The following is an 18737-nucleotide window of genomic DNA, read 5'->3' as shown; positions in this document are numbered from 1 at the left end:
GAAGCAAAGGGCAGAGGTCAGATTTGAACCCATGGCCGCTGTGACCAGGACTATAGCCTCTGTACATGGGGCGTGCAACATAACCACTAAGCTATGCGGCCCCCCAAAAATGGACATTTTGTTGCTCTTGTTCATGGTTAAATGATACCGTTTTAGAGTGGAGCAAATCAACTTTTTTCCTTGTAAGAAGGTGAGAGTGTACAATGCTGGGTGAAATAAAAACAGTTGACCTTCAGGTTTGTGTTTTTTGAATGTCTTCATTCCTCGCTGATCAGACTACTAGAAAAAATCGTTTAAAATAGGAAACAGGATTAAGATACAATTTTTTGCTTCCCATCTTCAGTTCTGTCATTTTCCATGGATCCTGTCCAGCCTAATATCACACAAGATATTTACAGCATGTGAAGCCTTTAGATGAGAAGAGTTAAAGTAACACAGAATGAAGGAGACACATTTACAGATTGCGGTTCAGGACAGCGCTCTAACCTGGCTCCATCATTACACCTTTGTACTTACACATTGTATCTGTAACGGCGTAACATTGGTGCCCCAGTGTGTGAATATACTTTGCTTTACGGCGTAGCAGAAGAGCATGGCGAAGTATCCTGCCTTCCAATATGGCAGTGTGGAAGCGCCAACAGACAGAAAAACACAGGAAAAGTGAGAGACAGCAAAAATGAGGAGTGGTGCTGGCTTCTTCTCAGTTTGCTGAATTAGTGTTTTCCATGCTAGTTTACGCCCCCCCCCCCCCCCCCCCCCCCCCCCACTTCATCTTTTCTCCAGTTTTCAGTTTGTCTGAACACACGTGTGCTCCTTCACCATGTCAGATATTTTCTTGGATGAGTAGAAGTGAATTATATATCATACATCGAGGTTGGCACACTTAAAACTGAGGCGGTGCTGCTTATGTAATAGCTGCTGTGGGACTCATTTGCCTGGCTGTTTTTAGTTGCACAGGGTGTGTGGGCGGCATTGTGTGCGTTATTTTCTGCCTTGGCTTTGATCAGTGATTTCAAAAATAAAGCTTTGACACCTTTGCTGAGAAATTTTTAGATATCTTGGCCTACTTTTTTTTTTCCCTCATTGAAGCCTGAAGTGAAGGAAGCAAAACAGCCTCTCCTATAATCAAGACTCCTGTCACTGCCCCCCTCCTCATTCTCCCTCACATTGTGGGTCACATTGTCAGTCAAAAGTGTTCTTGCTTTCAGTACGAGATAACAGGCCCCTTCTCTGTGCTGTCTGCTCTCTGTAAAACTGAAACAATAGCCCTCTGCAGCCAGAGCAGCAGGGGGGGAAGGAAGGGAAGTTTAGGAGGGAAAACGTGACTTCTCTCTCCACTTTTGGAACAATGAAGTCAGAGCAGCCCCAGCACCTGGATTTTCCAAAATATACCCAAGTAATCATCGTGCCAAAGACAAACGACCTGATAAAACATGAAAGCTGCCCCGCAAAATATTCTTTTCAATCAAAGTCGAGGAGTTAAGTCTGAGCTGATCTTGACAAACAGTAGTCCTCTGGCCATGCTAAGCCCCGCGTCTCTACCACATGGCATTCTCGGTATTTCCAGTGTCTGCAGGTCCGACCACTGACCGCCGCTGGATAACTGTCAGTGGCTGGAAATACTCCTGGAAAATCCAACAGTCACAGCAGACTAGGAATGTCAGCCATCTTCCTTTTTTTTTTTACATACTGTTACCTAAATTGTCTCCTATGCCATCTGACTGTAATCCAACACTGTCTAGCTTCAGAGTTTGGAAATATTCTCATTGAAATGTCTTCTTACTTGGTACTTGAGTACAATCTTTTTAATGATTACTTTCTTATTCTTGGGTCAAATAGTTCTTGGCGTAACTTTTTAAAGGTTAGTCTTTTGAGTTTCCTAGGTAGCCTACCCAGTGGAAACACAAGGAAGTCCTGACATTTTTACACTGGAGTATTTTTCTACATATAAGTGGTTGCCCCTTTTTTCCTGAACCGGGCCACTCGAGCATGTTGGCTGCTAGTTTACTTTTTTACGAGCTTTGCTAACTGCAGCTCAATATCTACAGTATGGACATAAACACAAAGTCAAACTGTGACTTCTGTCTTTAGTTAAATGTAAAAAAAAATAAATGTATATTTAATTTAAAAAAAAAAAAAACTGTCTCTTATTCAATCCATCAGTGTTAGATATGTGAAGGGAAGAATACCTCTGTTATCAGGACAGACATTCTTGCACCATTGAGTGTTGTTATGATGAATGAGGGACGTTCACATCACAGCGTCACTTTTCCTAAATGTTCATTAAAGTGGCAGTAAGCAACATCAACATTCCTACAGAACAAAACACTGAAGCTGGATGATTCTAGTTTAAATATTCAGCTCACAGAGTCACTCTGATTGGCTAGACACGTGCAAACCAACCATGATTGGTTGTTTGATTCAGACCTCCAATTTAAAAAATTAAAACACATAATGCAAAGTACTCACAGACACTGATCAGACACACATTTATTAAAAGGGAATATTTCAATTGAAATTGTAAGTCACATGCAATGATCAAAATGTCTTATTTCTGACAAATGTTTGTGAAACTATATTACTTACTGTGGCTTTAAGTACATACAGCAACACTTTTTAATGCAAACATTTTACCTGAAAATATATGTGTGCAACCTCTATTGGTTTGAGGGCAGTAGTAACTCAAAGCTGAAACAGGACCCCTAAATAAGTGATTGGCAGATTGGGTCCCCAAATTACCACAGTGTTTTCACAAGGCTCTGTCGCTACTTTCATGTAATCTAATTTCAATAGATTGCTGGCTGCTCTCACTGTCAACCCCCACAGGGAGTTTCTCTGCAGTTATACATGTGTGTGTGTGTGTGTGTGTGTACGTGTGTGAGATGTTAAAAAGAATTCCAGTCCTCGGTCACTCCACTCTCCAGCAGCCTCTCACGTCTGAATTGAGGCCAGATGCTTTGAGATGCTAAAGAGCCAACCTGTCTGCTGTCAGACCGTCTGACACACACAGACCTCACTCACTCATTCACCTATTCATTAACTCTTTATTTCTTTCCTTCTACCTTCCTGTTTCCAACTTCTCTTGTGTCTCTCTTTCTCATTTGCATAAATAGTGTGGGCCTCTGCCGCCATTGCAACACTTCCAAAAGGAGTAGGAATCTAAAATCTGCAACAGGTTTTTGTGAAAGAAGATTAGGGGGGGAAAAAAATACTGTGGGAGGATCTTCTGCCAATTACGCCTTACCGAACTCACTTTTTTTTTTTTTTTTAGAAACTTTTACTTCTCCTTTTGTGTCACAGAAGAAAAACCTGGTTTAATGAAGTCAGATAGCTGCAAGGCATGGATGCAAGAATTTGAAAGTTTTGTAAAGCTACAATGTCAACCATGTTAGATTGCCAAAAAGGGCAACATCACCATGATCTGAGTGAAAGGAGACTTGGCACTGAGGCGACGGGTTAATGAGGCCTCAGTAGGTTTGCATGCATTCAGCAATCTCCAATACACACACCCACACACACACACACACACACACACACACACGCACACAAACGGCGAGATCTTAAAGCAAATCCATGTGGGGGTAGGTGACAGTGAGCTACCACGCAGACAGACAATCATTGTGTTGGAATGGAGGCCTATTATAACCTCGGGTCTTCTGGCAAAACATTAAAAGGCCTTTCTTATTTTACACTTGAGTCGGCTGACTTCATCTCAATACCATTTCCTTGCCTGTTTGAAGTTTTATTGTGCAGTTTCAGTCAGTAGATGCATGACAAATGATTGGGATAGTAGATTAAGTGAAGACTGATTACCCTGCTGAGGTATTACGTGTGTCAGTGTGCTGCTGCCTTGCCTGTACTTGTGGATTTCCTTTTGTTAGCAGCCGAGGAGGATTATTCTGACTCACCTGGCTTGTGGATTTTCTCCTTATCTCTGTCTGTCTGTCTCACTCTCTCCCTCCACAGAGATCACGGGTCTCAGGATTAATCAAGGCCACCCAGGCTCTGTATGCATAAGTAGGATATTTCTCCTGGTCTGAACAAGCTCCAACAGTTTCATAACATCCTGCTTTAATATGGAAACTCTTCTCTTTTGACTCCCCATTAAAGAAAACATTTTTTTTATGAATGGTTCTGATTATACCTTGAATGCTGATACGTTTGCCCTTGTCCATAGAGTGCCTGCTCCAATGCACAAATTTTATACCTTCCACCTGTTGCTTTGGTCTTCACGCTGGCTTGGCCCTCTGTTAGTCACGCTGCTGTGTTCATGTTAAAGGAGGGTCAGATGAAAATTTAGCTGCATAGACCAGTGAGCAGGGGAGGTGAGGGAAATGGGGGATGGAAAAGGAAAGAGTGACAGGAGAGTGGTGGAGCAATAATCCTGCCCGGGAAGAGAGGAAAGGGATATGGGTGAAAATAGGAACAGGAAAGAAGGATGAAAGTGGAGGAAGGAGGTGGAAGACCCTTGAAATATGGCAGTTTTACCAGGATCAATACTTAAATCTTCAACAACAAATTTCCTTTTATCAATAGATCACTTTGTGTGGGAGGAAAGGGATCTCTTTAGTGATAAACATGAAGATAATTGTCATCAAACTCTGCAGAACACTTTGAGTGTCTTTGGTTTTAGCTTCAAATTTACAGTTTGGGGCAAACTTACCGTTTTTCCTGCATTGTTTTCACCCACAGTAAGTAAGGCACCTCTTTTTGGAGGGAAAAATAAATAAAAACTGATGAATGATTGAACCCTTAACTGCCAGTGTAAATAAGTGACAAAGTGCTTCAAACTTGCACAAAGCAACTAAAAATAAATTCATCACTCTTGCTTCACCCAGAGTTTTTCCTGCCAGTCCCCTGTGTTTTTTTTTTGGTTGAGCTTTTGTGCGAACGCAGCAGGAAATACTCAGGAAAATTCACCTTGAGCGAGTGGGCAACCCGCACATGACCATAGAATATATGCACACAAATCGTGTGATATCCATGCACATCATGAAACTGTTTCATTGTGTTTTCTGATCGCCAGTATGTTCTTCTCCATTCTTTTGTTAATATTGTGATTGTGTTGAAACAACAGGTAGCAACAAAAATGTTCCACTATAGCATAAATAGCAGTCATTTCTTTTTATTGAAAATGTACTGTAACCAATGCATGGATGCATTAAGGGGTAAGGGTTTAAATTCACCAAAGTTAGGGAGTATGTTGTCACAGACACCATGCTTTGTGAGGTTGCTCCTGTCCACGTTCAGGGGGTGCAAAGATGTGACAACATGCACCCATAAGCTCCCAGCTTTTACAGGACTGGGACAGCTTTGTTTCTTTTATCCTGAAGAAAGTCAACTGAAGCTCCTGTATATGTGTCCTTAGCCACAAGGCCACAGTGTTAATGAAAACTGACATTTCTTTTTGCTTTGTGTCTCTTATCATAGCAACATCTGAGAGCCATGGTGGGAAAAGTAGATAAAAAAAAGAGAGAAGTAACATTTTCATCGCTCAGCAGTAGAGGAGATGGTTTTGATAGGAAACAATGTCTCCCTTCACATTTGATTTCCCTGCTGGGAGATCTTAAGGTGCTCAGACTTCTGTGTCTGTCCGCTGGCCAAATAATGTCCAAACAGGATTATAGGTGCCCAGTGTTCTCAAGATCGCAGGGCCTCTTCTTTGGAGCCTCTCTTTGGACTACCTGGTATTGGAATTCCCCTCGAACCCCCTCCACTGCTCCCCCTACCAGCCCGCCTTTGTGTCCTTGCTCCTAAACCCACTTCTGCTGGGTCCTTGCTTTTTCTGACTCTGTCCTGTGCCCAGCAGAGTCTCCGGAACAGCTCAGAGGTTGCGTGTGATTGCAGTGTGTGATCTCCTGCTGCAGAATAATGGCCTTCCTCTCTCCCTTGTTATTAACAGACTTATCATAACAGGATTATTTCCCCGTCACAAACCCCACCTCTGGATCTTGTTAGAAAGCTACCTGGGAACCTCTTTCTTCTGTCAGTCCTGCTCACACTCATCCAGGGGCCTGTCAGTGGCATGTGGAGGACAAACTCTCACAACCCCCTCGATGTATTCACAGCTCCTGTCAGAGGCAGTGGGGCGGGTTTAAGCCATTCAGCATCATTTAATAGTTTTAGATGTCAGGATGTGGTGTTAAGTGGCCCCTGGTTGACCCCAAAAGAGTTCGCTGCACCACTATAGGAGTTATTTTTGAACACCAAATCAAATGCCTCGCCGAGAGAACGCCTCATGAAAGACTATCAGAGTGATTTCAGGCACTCGAGATGCTTTCTATTATTAGAGATGACTGTTTTGTTTCTCTTCCTGTCTTATGCTGCTGACAGCAGAGAAGGATGCATGCAATGAGGAAGGTGGAGGCTTGATGGAGGGATGGTAGAAGCATTTTTTGTTTTACTTTTTCATAGGAATGCAGGGGGAGGGGAAAAAAAAGGGAGGAACAACCAGTGAGAAACATCAGAGGGAGAAAATTGGCTTTTTGGATTTGTTGCCAGAGTAGCCAGAACAAAACCAGACCCTTGAAGGTCACAGGGGTGGGAGGAGAGAATCAGACCAGCTCCACCCATCAGGGGGTCAGAGAGAAAGGGCTTTGGGGGGTCACGGTTGATGGTCTCGAGGGGTTGTTAATTCTATTATCCCTGCCTGAGAGGTCCTTGTCAAGGCTGGGAGAGAAGAGGAGGTGGGAACGGCAGGATAAAAGGTAAAAGGAGGTCGTGAGGCGTGATTACTTTGGAATGGGAAGTGATCACATACCGCAAATATCTTTATCTCTTTGACTCATGTGAACTCATGAAGTCTCTCCCTGTCACGTACACACAGATTCAGAGTTTAGTTCAGATGGATTCAACTTTCTCATCCTTTGCTTAATGATAATTAACAAATACACTAAACCCTATTTGATTTTTCTCTTCTTACCCTCTCTGCTCTACTGACTATATTTAAGCTATTTCTCCATCCATTTTAGTCCAACATGTCTTGAGGTTTCTGCTAAAAAATGAACAACCAACCACATGTTTGTATCTTACCAAAATCAAAGATAAATTCATGGCTTTAAGTTCCAAAACCTCCTAACTTGTCACCTCTGCAGTTGCTTCCTACCTACCTCTTGAAGGCATGGACAAGTTACAAAAATTGCATTCTAAAGTCACCTGTATTCTTCAAACAAATTGCTTGATTGACCTTGTAAAAAAAATTAAATCTGCCCACAAATTTCTCACACTGGTACTGAAGACGGCTGCAAACAACAAACATCATAAAACCACTATTTTACATATGAAAAGAGTGGCTTCTTTCATTGTGTCTTTGAAAAGCGTTGTTGTAAAGTTGACACCAACAAACAATAAGACAACCGCACATCTCTAGGTTTCATTAGCTAACTGTGTTGATGCACTTAGTGTTCCTACGAACTGGGTGAACATCCGAGTTCAACACTGTGGATGTCTCAGAGGAGAGAGAGTGTGAAAAGCTACAAACTTTTCCCATTTGTACCAATCGTCTGCCCTTTAGTGTGTCCATTTGAAAGAGGTCTATATATGTGGCTTTTCTTTATGATAAGACAAATAGAATGATTAACACACATCACAGCTAATAACACCCGGTAAACCACTTTGGTCTGACAGCAGCTTTTATTTGAAGAACATCAAGGCTCCCTGGCTTCCATAACAATTGATGCCATTGTTAAGTGGTAGTAGTGCTTTACTGTAATGTTTTTAAGTAAACATTATGAATCACAACATGCAGAGGCATCTTGCAATTTACTGCAATCCGATAACAATTTCTTCAACAAAAACTGTTCATATACTTCTATGTTTATCATATGTGTGGGATTTATTTTTGACAGTTCAGCTGCTTTGTGTATTTCATTTGTTTTATCCACACTGCACATTAAACAAATAAACTCCTTCATCAACTTCATGTTTTGCTTAACACTGCACAAAGAAGACCTGTTGCGTCTCATTTCCTAAATCTTAAATTAAAAAAAAAAAAAAAAAAAATCTCCGTCAAAGTAGCCCATCACCAAAACAGTGTTGAGCTATTTGGGAAAGAGAACTGTCTTATTTAGTTTATTTAGACTTGCTAACGTTTCCAGTTCATGTAATAATCATTGAATGCTATGAATACACTGACTCAGTGTGTGTGTGTGTGTGTGTGTGTGTGTGTGTGTGTGTGTGTGTGTGTGTGTGTGTGTGTGTGTGTGTGTGTGTGTGGATGTTCATTTACTTTCACAGTGCTGTTTGTGTGCACAATTGTAGCCCTGGCAGACTGTGTGCAGCCATCGCTGGCATGGATTATTCCACTTGGCCAGACAGATTTGGTTTGGCACGACAGGCTCAGGATATGTGTCCCCTCTCTGTCCCGCGGGGGCATCTAACACTGATAATACTATCTGCAAATGGAAGACTTAATCTGCTGCCTCTTACTGTGTTAATATTATGTATCCGTGTTTCTCATCCTAAAAATAGTGCTGAGACCAAGTGAGGCTCTGATTCTGCCTTCAAAGACGTTTTGATAGGAGTGTGAGCGTAGTGATCAGCAGACAGTGAGGGGTTCGGTTTTCAAATCGCTTTAGTTGCAGAACACAGATGAGTGCTCACCAGGTTCAGACGGGGACGTTCAGGAAAATCTCAGAGCAGCTGCACATGGTGATGACCGTGACTCATTTTCTCTCCCCGTGTCTGTTTCATCCTGACTCTTTACTTAATCCATCCTCTTTTTTTTTTTCCCCCCTCCCTGCCGCTAATGACATTGACAATTAGCATCACATCACAAGAGATGTAGAGTGTATTTAATGAAGGATGGGACTTAGCTGTGGGGGGACTGGGGACCCACTTCCTCTGGAGAAATCTTTCAAATAAACAGCTGTAAAGTGGCAGTGGCACACAAAAAATATATTTGAAATAATTTAGAAAAGGCAAAATAAATTATTTTGGAGATACATGTTACAGCTAAGCAGGCTTAAGGGTCATACATTTGGTTGTGAAGACATTTGGCAAATGACAAAAATGAAACAGTGCATTGGTAAATGTCAAACATGCTGCATTAAAGCGGCAACAATGTCGAAAAATGAAGCAAATGCAGAAGTGCAACAAAACTAAACTGCAGTTCTTTGAGTGTCCACTTGAGGCTGTCTGCAATAGCCAAGGACTCCCCATTAGAGCCCATATTAATGCCATTTTTACAGTAGAGATAAACATGTTTACAGCTTGGAAAAAAAAACAGTTTTGGTCTCTATAGCTCTTTTTTAGTGTTAAAAACTGCTCAAGGGGGGAATTATTGTATAAGTTATCCATATAGAATGTATGAAGGCATAGTGCATAATAAGCCATAATAGTGGGCGTGGTTGATTCGATTGACGGACGGGCACGTTGTAGCTGTTTCCCAGGAGGCTTGGCTTCATTTGAGATAATCCTGTTACTACTGGCCTTAAACTGTTGGATTTGTTGATGCTGTTTTCATCATTTAGAATATGTTAGACGGATGATGAGTTGGATGTGCATGTGTTGGCAACAAAGATATTCATTCAACCAACTCTATGCCTGCTTCTTGAATAGCGAGAAGTTAGTTGGAGTCAGTATCTCCAAAATGGCAGTCACTATCCTTAGGCTTCATAACACCTCTTCAGACACCAATGGGTGACGTCACAAAGTCTGTGTTTTATACAGTCTACACGGACGTAGTCTCAGACTCAGTAAAGTCAATGGTTGCATGTAGATAGAGCATGGATTTAAAATGCTGTCTGTTTTCTCTTTCTCGTCAGAGTGTTTGGTGGTGTCTGAAGCCGTTGGGGTGCCATGGCTCTGGTTCAGGCACTTCCTGTCACTGTGACTGACCACCCCAACCCAGGTCTTGACGTCCAGCAGTGCCGGCCACTATCATCCCATTCCCCCTCCGGCCCCTGCCCCGGCCCCTGTGGTCCCTGCAGCTCTGGGACAGCCATGGGTTCTGTCAGCAGCCTCATATCAGGCCGGACGTACCAGGAGAGGCACTGCCGGGCCGCCAGCGAGTTCACCACCAAGTCACGCCGCTCCACACCGGCCACCAGCTGCTTCCGACTCCAGGATAACACCCTCCGTAGCACGAGCTCCCTAGAGCAGCTCCTGGCTATCAGCACTCAAACGCTTCCCCAGGCCCAAGTTCTTCCTCCACCGCTGCCCACCAAGAAGCAGCCCAGGCCGGGTAACTCTGCTGGGGCAGGAAGTGGAACGGTTGCAGGAGCAGTTGGCGGTGGTGGTGGTGGTGGTGGTGGTGGTGGTGGTGGGACTAATGGGAACTTTGGGCATGTGAGCAATGAGGGGGTCGCTGGAGGCTGGAAAGACAACCAGGCACTGGCAGCTGCGAGCCCATGCAGCGACTCTGAGGACCAAACGGACAACAGGACACTGAATGGCAACATTGGAGGGCCCCCTCCCAAACTCATCCCAGTATCTGGACAGTTAGAGAAGGTAAGAGGGCTAGATGGGCAATAAGTCTATAAGCTGATACCCTTTTTGCATCATCTTTTAGCATCATGTGCCAATCATAAGCAATGTACTAATGCCTATTACCAACTCTGATACATAAACATAAACAACACAGAGTACAAATCAAATTCCACATTACAGCTGTGAGAGCACACAAGCAAACCTGCACGGCAACATACAGGACAACGTTGAACCGCCACAGAAGCCATGTCACTACCAGCAAAATGTTGCTATATGGCCGACATGTTGCTGAGTTTAACCGTTGTACTTTGCCAGACCCACAACTGTTGTTCAATGGGATCACGATTCAAATGACTTGAAGGTAGTTTATTTGGTGGCAGAAGAGAACAACTTCCAGCGCACTCTGCTGTTTTTGTGCAAAGGAGTAGAAATGTTTTCCGTCAAACAAATAGATTTTTCAAGTCTAATACTTTATGGTGTCTGGTCAGACTAACTGGGTGATATAGCGCTTGAGACAACATTGGAGGCATTTCTTAAATTATTATGGTACTAGGACAGAGTAGAAAACTGTCTTCCCGTGGAGTAAAAGAAGCTTGTTTTAAATCTATAACTTTGTGAAATGACTGTCTTAAAACTCTGGCTTATTATTAACCTAAATTATGTTATATTATTTTCAATTTAAAATCTCCAGGCGCTCCTTCTGGTTTCTTGCTGTGCTTGAATGTTGTCTTGTTTGTCATCATGTTTTTGTGTTTTTGTTCTTGTGAAGCGGTGTGAAGTGCTTTTGTGAAAGACGAATAAAGTTCTATTCTATTCTACTCAGCATGATACTGAATCCCTATCCCCCCCAATAACCTGAAGATATTTATATGTACGTGCCGTGACATTACATATCATAGCAAGGACATATTTCTTGGAATACAAAACCTTACTCATGAGCATTTCTGCAGCATGTGCCCCCATTTTTTTTTTTTTACAGCAGGCTGCCTCAGCTGTCTAATTGGCTATTTATTATCATTGATCTGGAGGGGAACTTAATCAGCGGCCTGACAGGCTCACATGGACCGTTTGACAGCTCCTCACCTTGCACAGACGTCATGATCAACGTTAGGGCTCACTTACATTCAGTGATGTAATTATTCGAAGATCGAGGAAGATCGTTAAGAAAAATGCTTACAGAACATGTTGAGGAGCTTTCACCCGCTCTCTCTTCACCTCCTCCTCCTCATCCTCTTTGTTCCTCTGCCCTTTAATCAGATTTCCTCTGTCCTCTCCTCTTTCACTTTCTCCCTCTCTTGGCTGGCACTGTATGTTACATGATAGGAAAATCATTAAGAAAATTGTGTAATGAAGCCCATGAATATCAATTAAACCAAATTAAACTAATCAGAGCCTGGAGGGCTGACCTGCCAGCATATCACTCACCCCTTACTAATGAGTTTTAGTCAGCCGTTGCTAATTAGCATAGCTTTGCTTTTATCAATCACTTATACTTTTTTTTTTTTTTTTTTTTACTTTTAGAACATGGAGAAAGTTCTGATCCGTCCTACGGCGTTCAAACCTGTTGTCCCCAAGAACCGTCATTCTGTGCACTACTTATCACCGAGGCCAGGGGGCGGCAGTCTGTCAGAGAGCCAGGCCAGCCTCAACCTCCTGCTGCCCCTTGGAGGGTCCAACAGCTCCCATAGCACAAATGGCAATGGAGGGAGCAGCACTTCAAGTTCCGATGGTAAGCGCAACTCCTTCAGCGGAGGCCGAAATGCTCGGAGCAGCCAGTCCTGCTCCATGTCCGATTCAGGGAGGAACTCCCTCTCCAGCCTCCCTACCCACAGCAGCACAGGCTACAGTCTGGCCCCCAGTGAGGGCTCCAGCTCTGGGTCTGGCACCGGGGGGCAGCTGGAGCCCTCCAGTCTGGGAAGAAACACTTCAGGTGGGAGTGGGAGCCACAACCACACTAACTCAGACAGTGGACGCTCCTCATCCAGCAAGAGCACAGGCTCTGGGTCGCTCAGTGGGCGCGGGCAGCCCCTGTCGGACAGCGGGTCCTGTGGCCACTCGCCGCCACCGGTGGAGGGCTACGAGACGGTGGTGAGGGAGCTGGAGGAGAAGCTGAGGGAGCGAGATCTGGAGCTCCAGCAGCTCCGGGAAAATCTGGATGAGAATGAAGCCGCAATCTGTCAGGTGAGACAGCAAGACGCACGCACACGCACACACACACACACACACTGACCAAACCTTCCTGTAAAACACCCAATAAAGAACCTGATGTCATTATGATGCAGTACAGAGAAACACTAACTGGTGCCCTTTGCTCTGAAAGGTGTATGAGGAGAAGCAGCGCCGCTGTGAAAGAGAGATGGAGGAGTTGAGACAGAGCTGTTCAACGAAGATGAAGCAGACCTCTCAGAAGGCTCAGCGGGCACATCAGGTGCTACAGTTACAGGTATGCTTCATATAAAACATATTATTACCTTGTGTAGATTCATGCTTAAGATGAAGTGAGTCTAAGGATTCACTCTGCATTGAACAAACTGTTCTAGTGTGTAGGGCAGTTATGCAAACTGGATGTGTGTGTGTTTTTAGGTGTTTCAACTACAGCAGGAGAAAAAGAAGCTGCAGGAGGACTTCTCCTCTCTGCTGCAGGACAGAGAGACGCTGGAGAGGAGGTGTGCCACCATCCAGAGGGAGCAGACCCAGCTGGGGCCACGGCTGGAGGAGACCAAATGGGAGGTGAGAGAGAGAGTCAGACCCTGGAAAGGTGTTACATTGGAGGTGCAAACTGTGATGTGATTAAATGTGCATACTGTTAACCACTCTACACCTCTCACTCTACTGTTGACTCGCTAACAAAGCATAGATTACCCCTTAAAGGAAGGTGTTAAAACACCTTAAAGGAGGTTAAATTAACCTAATTAAAGATTATAATCATGGAAGGGAGCTAGGTTTCCCTTTCAGGAATAAACAAATCCATGATGTGTTTGTAATCAGCGATTTGAGACCCTTTTTCTTTCTCTGAATTTTCAGGGTTTCAAGTGCTCTCTCTCTGACTTTCTTTCTCTGGTCCTTTCAGGTCTGTCAGAAGTCTGGAGAGATCTCCCTCCTGAAGCAGCAGCTGAAGGAGATCCAGTCAGAGCTTAGCCAGAAAGCCGGAGACATTGTGGTGCTGAAGGCCCAGCTGAGAGAGGCCCGTTCCGAACTGCAATCCAGCCAGGCTCGATCCCAGGAGGCCCAGGCGGCCGTGAGGACGCGAACTTTGGAGCTGGAAGTCTGCGAGAACGAACTCCAGAGGCGCAAGAGCGAAGCGGAGCTGCTCCGTGAGAAAGTGGGACGTCTGGAGGAAGAGTCTGTCCGCCTGCGTGACACTCTTTCTAATCATAACGGACATCTACCTGGAAATGTAACTCTGAAGGGCCAGTGCATGAGCCTCACCCTTCAGCAGAGTAGAAGCATGGGAGGCAGAGGGGGGCCGAGTCCCTGCGTTTACCGCGACGGAGATGAGGCTCATCTGGTGTGGGGAGGAGAGAGTGATGAAGCAAAGGCTCAGAGGCAGAATGCAGAGGCAGTGCTGGGACTGAGACAACAGGTACACGTTTCTATTTTCCCTCTTTTCCAGGCATCAGTACTGGATAACAACATTCATACAGTTCATATTTTATACCTATCATGAATCACGATATGATGAAGATGTGATACGATATGATACGGTACAGTATGATAGGATAGGATATGACACGATACACTTTCTTACCCCTTGTCCTGGACTTAATCACTTCTCTGTGTTTCAGAAGAATATATCACTTTTAAGCTGTACATTATAACTTTTCAAACAAAATGTTCTTCTTTAGCTTTGCAGTTGCATCTTTTGCAAGAAATAGCCATTTGTTTTCAAATATTGTACCACAACACAGGATCTATGATGTTAAAATGCTGCTTTTCATGTTAAATCATAAACACAACATTAATGACAAAAACATAAATTCTGTGAAATAACGCTTTCTAATGTTAATTTTGCCCATGTTGTTGCTAATGCATCTGTAATTTGCATTTTCTTTTGCATTTTAACGTTACTTTAAAGTGAAGAAGCAATGTACCTTTTTCAAGTTTTGAAGTATTGCTGTTTTTTTTTTTTCTACATTTCATCTTACTGTTTTTTTTCTCAGGTGGACAGGCTGAAGGCTGAACTCATGTACGAGAGGAGAACGAGTGAGGAGCAACTTTCACACTTTGACAATGAGAGGCGGGTGTGGCACGAGGAGAAGGAAAAGGTAAAACAGAGGAGGTTTTTTTTTTTTCTTGTCTGTCAATATGTGTTTTTCATAAATGCCCTGACGAATCAAGGTTATTAAACAATTTCTAAAGAACACTTAAATAGTCTCTGTGTACTAACTTACTGTTCCTCTCTGCACTTAGGTAATCCGCTACCAGAAACAGCTGCAGCAGAACTACATCCAGATGTACCGCCGGAACCGGGATCTTGAGCGAGTGATGAGGGAGCTGAGTCTGGAGCTGGAGAGCAGGGACATGGAGGACTACGAGGTGCACAGTGGCAGCAACGACATCCACTTTGAGGAAATCACCGCCACTGAGATCTAAAAGAGAATCCACACGCTAACAGTAATGTGCGCACAGGAACATGAAAACACAAGGACTCTGAGGATGAAAACCAAACATTGAAACACCAGGCAAAATCTGCACTACCTTCAACATAACCTGGACCACAGAGCAAGCACTCACCACTTATCACTGTCAAAAGGGAGATCTCCAAAAGGTGCATTATTACTCTCTGCTATCACAAGCACTACAGTAAATCCTTACAACGTGTCTCTCCCCCGGACTCTTTATTTTTTTTAGATGGGTTTTTCCACTATAAAGCCAGCACAAAGACTTTTTTTCCAAAAACTATGTTTCCTTTTTAGACCACGTTCAAATCAGGGTATCCGAAAAACAACAAGGAAAATAAAGCAAAAAAAAAGAAGAAGCTACTATATGCACAGCAATCTGGGCGAAGCACCGTCACACCTTTTCTTGGTAGCACACGAGGTTAAACAGCCGGCCACCAGCATGCATAAAAAGGATGCATCATGACCACACTCCTGCTATCAACACCCACCGCTGCCGGCTCTTAATGAAGACATCATCACACAACAACAACAACTAAAAACAACACTTTTCCACTAAGTAACACCAAAGGGGGAAATACATTCAAAAGTCACAACATCAGACGATCAGCAGTTTACGCATTTTACAAATTATACAAGGACAAGACAGATTTCCTCAGCGCTGTTTATTTGAAAAAGAATGTGTTTTCTGTTATCACTCCAGAGAAATAAACGGTCACCACCCGCAATGAAAGGATCTGCTCACCAAGGGAAACATGGTGTCATTTTCCACAACAGTCCTGCTCACTTTTGTTTGCGATACAGCCGCCTTTGTTGGGAAAGGAAATCATAAAACCAGTTTGAACATTTGTTTCTTGGTTGTCTTACATATGGACATCCTAATCCGTCTTTTTCACTCCGAATCCAGAGGACACAAACATACAAAAGAAACGCTTATTCTGAAAGCTGCTCATGTCATCTGGAACTCCAAGAGTCACATTTGATCACTCTGTCAACTCATTTATTCAATGCTGCAATTTCTGACTTAAACATTTACATTTTACAATTATGTAGCACTATAGAAAGCAGACTGTAGCATTGGAGATGTCACTAAGAGGCTGCTGATTCTCCTCTTTGTCTTTTTCTGCCTTTTTCTCCATGTCTTCTTCTCTCTTTCTGTCTCTAACTCTGCTTCTTACTCAACTATTTTTATAACAGTGAAAAGCGCCTCAGCAGTCGGTATCAGGAATCTAAAAATGGAGCATATTCTTTTACTTTAGATGTGACGTCACTGAAGAATTTAAGCCAGTGTTTGAACTGTAGGCATGCTTATTCAGAGTTTCCGTTTATTCCCCTTTGTTCCCATTAGTGCTCTTTCTTTAGCTTTTTGCAGCCCAAAGCCAAAATAACACTTTAAAAGTCTTCCTAGTCTCACCGTAGACTATAATCTTCACTGACTCCTATACAGATAACGAGACTGGCATGTCTGCATGTCTTTATTATATCAGATTTCAGAAGAGGCCTGTTGAGATAGTGGTGAGATGATAATTTACAGAGGCAGACGCTCCATTGTGAATTGTCGGCTGACCTCATTTACATGGCGGCCATTTTCCAGTCCAATGTTATAGTCAGGGTTGGAAGCCTTTATGCTGTTTTAATGTCATACTACTGGGCTCCAGGTCTCAAGTTTTATAAACTAAAGGACGAATCGTTGTCATCTACTGCCTCTTGATTGTTGAACAGTAAAAAATATGAGGGATGTCGTCGCATATTTCAATTGAAATCAACACATTTGGAAACCATTTATGTGTAGAGAACGGGTAATATTAGCATTTAGCCACTTTCTAGATATTACTGGCATTAGCATTGATCTTCCTACACAATCGAAGAGAGAGGTGTTAACTTTAAGCTAATGTTAGCTAGGAATAAACTTGTTAAATGATACAAAAGGAAAATGGCTAAATCCTAGTTTATAGTGTATTGTTAGCTAGAAAATTAGCTTCTTTGCTATCAAAATGTGTTAATAATGTTAGCTAGAAGTTTAGCTTCTTTAACAAAATGTGTAAGTAATGTTAGCTAGTAAGTGGTTAGCTAATAGGTTATCATCTATGTTTTTTAATGTTTTACCAAAAGTCACTCTTTATTTGAACTATCAATTGTCGTTTTAGTTGTTCAACAATCAAGAAGCAGTGAAATGATAAACATTATTAGAAATACTTCATTTGTATGACAACCTGGAATACAGTACAACAGCAGTATTACAGTGTTTGAGCTCCCAACTCTGAGCAAAACGTCTGAGGAAATTGGCTGCAGTGTGAATATGGTACATCAGCTAGCTTGGAGCATGTTCATTTTTGAAACTGTGGGATTCTGTGTTTTCTCACAGTATATGCAGGGCTGTAAAACACTGAGCATTGTGGGTCTCTATATATTAAAAAAAAAGTATAGTGAGCTGAGAACTTTTATTTTACAAAGAGTCTATAAAATTGAATAATAGTTAAATGGAAATCTATATAATGGAGGAGATGTTGTATATTTTTTTATATATAGCACCTGAAGATATTTTGTTGTAGTACCGGTATAAGTGTTGGTTTAATATACAAAGTATAAAGACTTCTATATAAGAATATATCTATCACATACCAATATTTCAAATGATGGATCAGTTTCAAATGGAGGCGGCAGCATAGAAAGAGTGCACCTAATACTGTAATGCATGACAAATGTTTACATGATATAATCTTTGTGACACAACTTACACTCTAATGACCAAACTTTGCATCTGTTAAAACAGTTGAAAGCTTTTTATTTCGGGCTCTGTTGTCTCTCCATTTAGATTGATCTTTCATTTGACCGTCAGTATCATAATATCTCACATGGTTCATGTCTTCATCGTTGGGTTTCGTGCACGTCATTTGTCTGTTGATGAATCAGTCACTCAAAGATTTCCCTTTTTATGCGTTAAGTGGAGGTCAGCGGTCATGCAAAGTGAGAAAAGGTTGTTTCCTATACTTGGAAATTCAGTTGAACCCTTTGCAGAAAATTTGATCCGCAAATATGATCGATTATAATACATTATGCATGACATTTCCAGAGTTAAAAAGTCTGCATTGTGCATAAAATGTTCACATAAAGCATTGGAAAGCGCCTTTGAATGGAACAAGTTGGATTTGTCCAACCGTGTTCGAGTTGAAAACCAGACCTAGACTGTTATTTACTGACCACAGATGCAGCACAAATGCAGATTAGCAACAAGTACAGGTGTATCAAACCAAACTGAGTTCTTCACTGAAAGTTCTTTATGCATCATTGACTTCCTCCTCCTCCTGTTTCAGTTCTCTTCATTGTTGCATAACCGTTTTCTGTGTAAATATGTAAAACACTTCATAGTATAACAGAGTGACATTGTCTTTTATTCAGACAAATATCTATTTCAAATGTAGCCACTGTGACTAGACCAAAGCAACGTAAATCCTTTCTTTCTTTTTTTGTGGCTTTTTTTCTCATCCTTTTGTGTGCATTTTTTTATGTTTACTTACATTGTGTCTTCAGTTATTCATAAAGTCTGTAGTTGTCCTTGTATATTTTTATGTGTACATGTCTTGTACAAATGACTGTGTTTTTAATTAAAGAACAAGCTGTCACACCTTAAATTGACTGCTAATGACATTTTTTTACACTCATCGATCACGGGCTGATGAAAAATACCGA

The 18737-nt window shown here is 42.4% G+C and overlaps 1 protein-coding gene across 2 annotated transcripts in view; it reads left to right on the top strand.

Annotated features, from left to right (window-relative positions):
* The window catches only part of lzts2a (leucine zipper, putative tumor suppressor 2a), a 47627-nt gene extending 28948 nt beyond the window's left edge, over positions 1 to 18679 (top strand). For both annotated transcript variants that reach the window (XM_061039816.1, XM_061039817.1), the window contains 7 exons: positions 9765 to 10449; positions 11950 to 12609; positions 12749 to 12871; positions 13012 to 13158; positions 13499 to 14011; positions 14589 to 14693; positions 14839 to 18679. In XM_061039816.1, coding sequence (XP_060895799.1) covers positions 9799 to 10449; positions 11950 to 12609; positions 12749 to 12871; positions 13012 to 13158; positions 13499 to 14011; positions 14589 to 14693; positions 14839 to 15021 — 2382 coding nt within the window. In that variant the 5' untranslated portion in view covers positions 9765 to 9798 and the 3' untranslated portion in view covers positions 15022 to 18679. The remainder of the gene's footprint in view (positions 1 to 9764; positions 10450 to 11949; positions 12610 to 12748; positions 12872 to 13011; positions 13159 to 13498; positions 14012 to 14588; positions 14694 to 14838) is intronic.
* The last annotated feature ends 58 nt before the right edge of the window (positions 18680 to 18737 follow it).

This window comes from Labrus mixtus, chromosome 6 (genome assembly GCF_963584025.1).
Source record: "Labrus mixtus chromosome 6, fLabMix1.1, whole genome shotgun sequence".
Lineage (NCBI taxonomy): Eukaryota > Metazoa > Chordata > Actinopteri > Labriformes > Labridae > Labrus > Labrus mixtus.
Note: the sequence above shows the minus strand (reverse complement) of the source record. Positions and strands in the feature narration are given on the sequence as shown.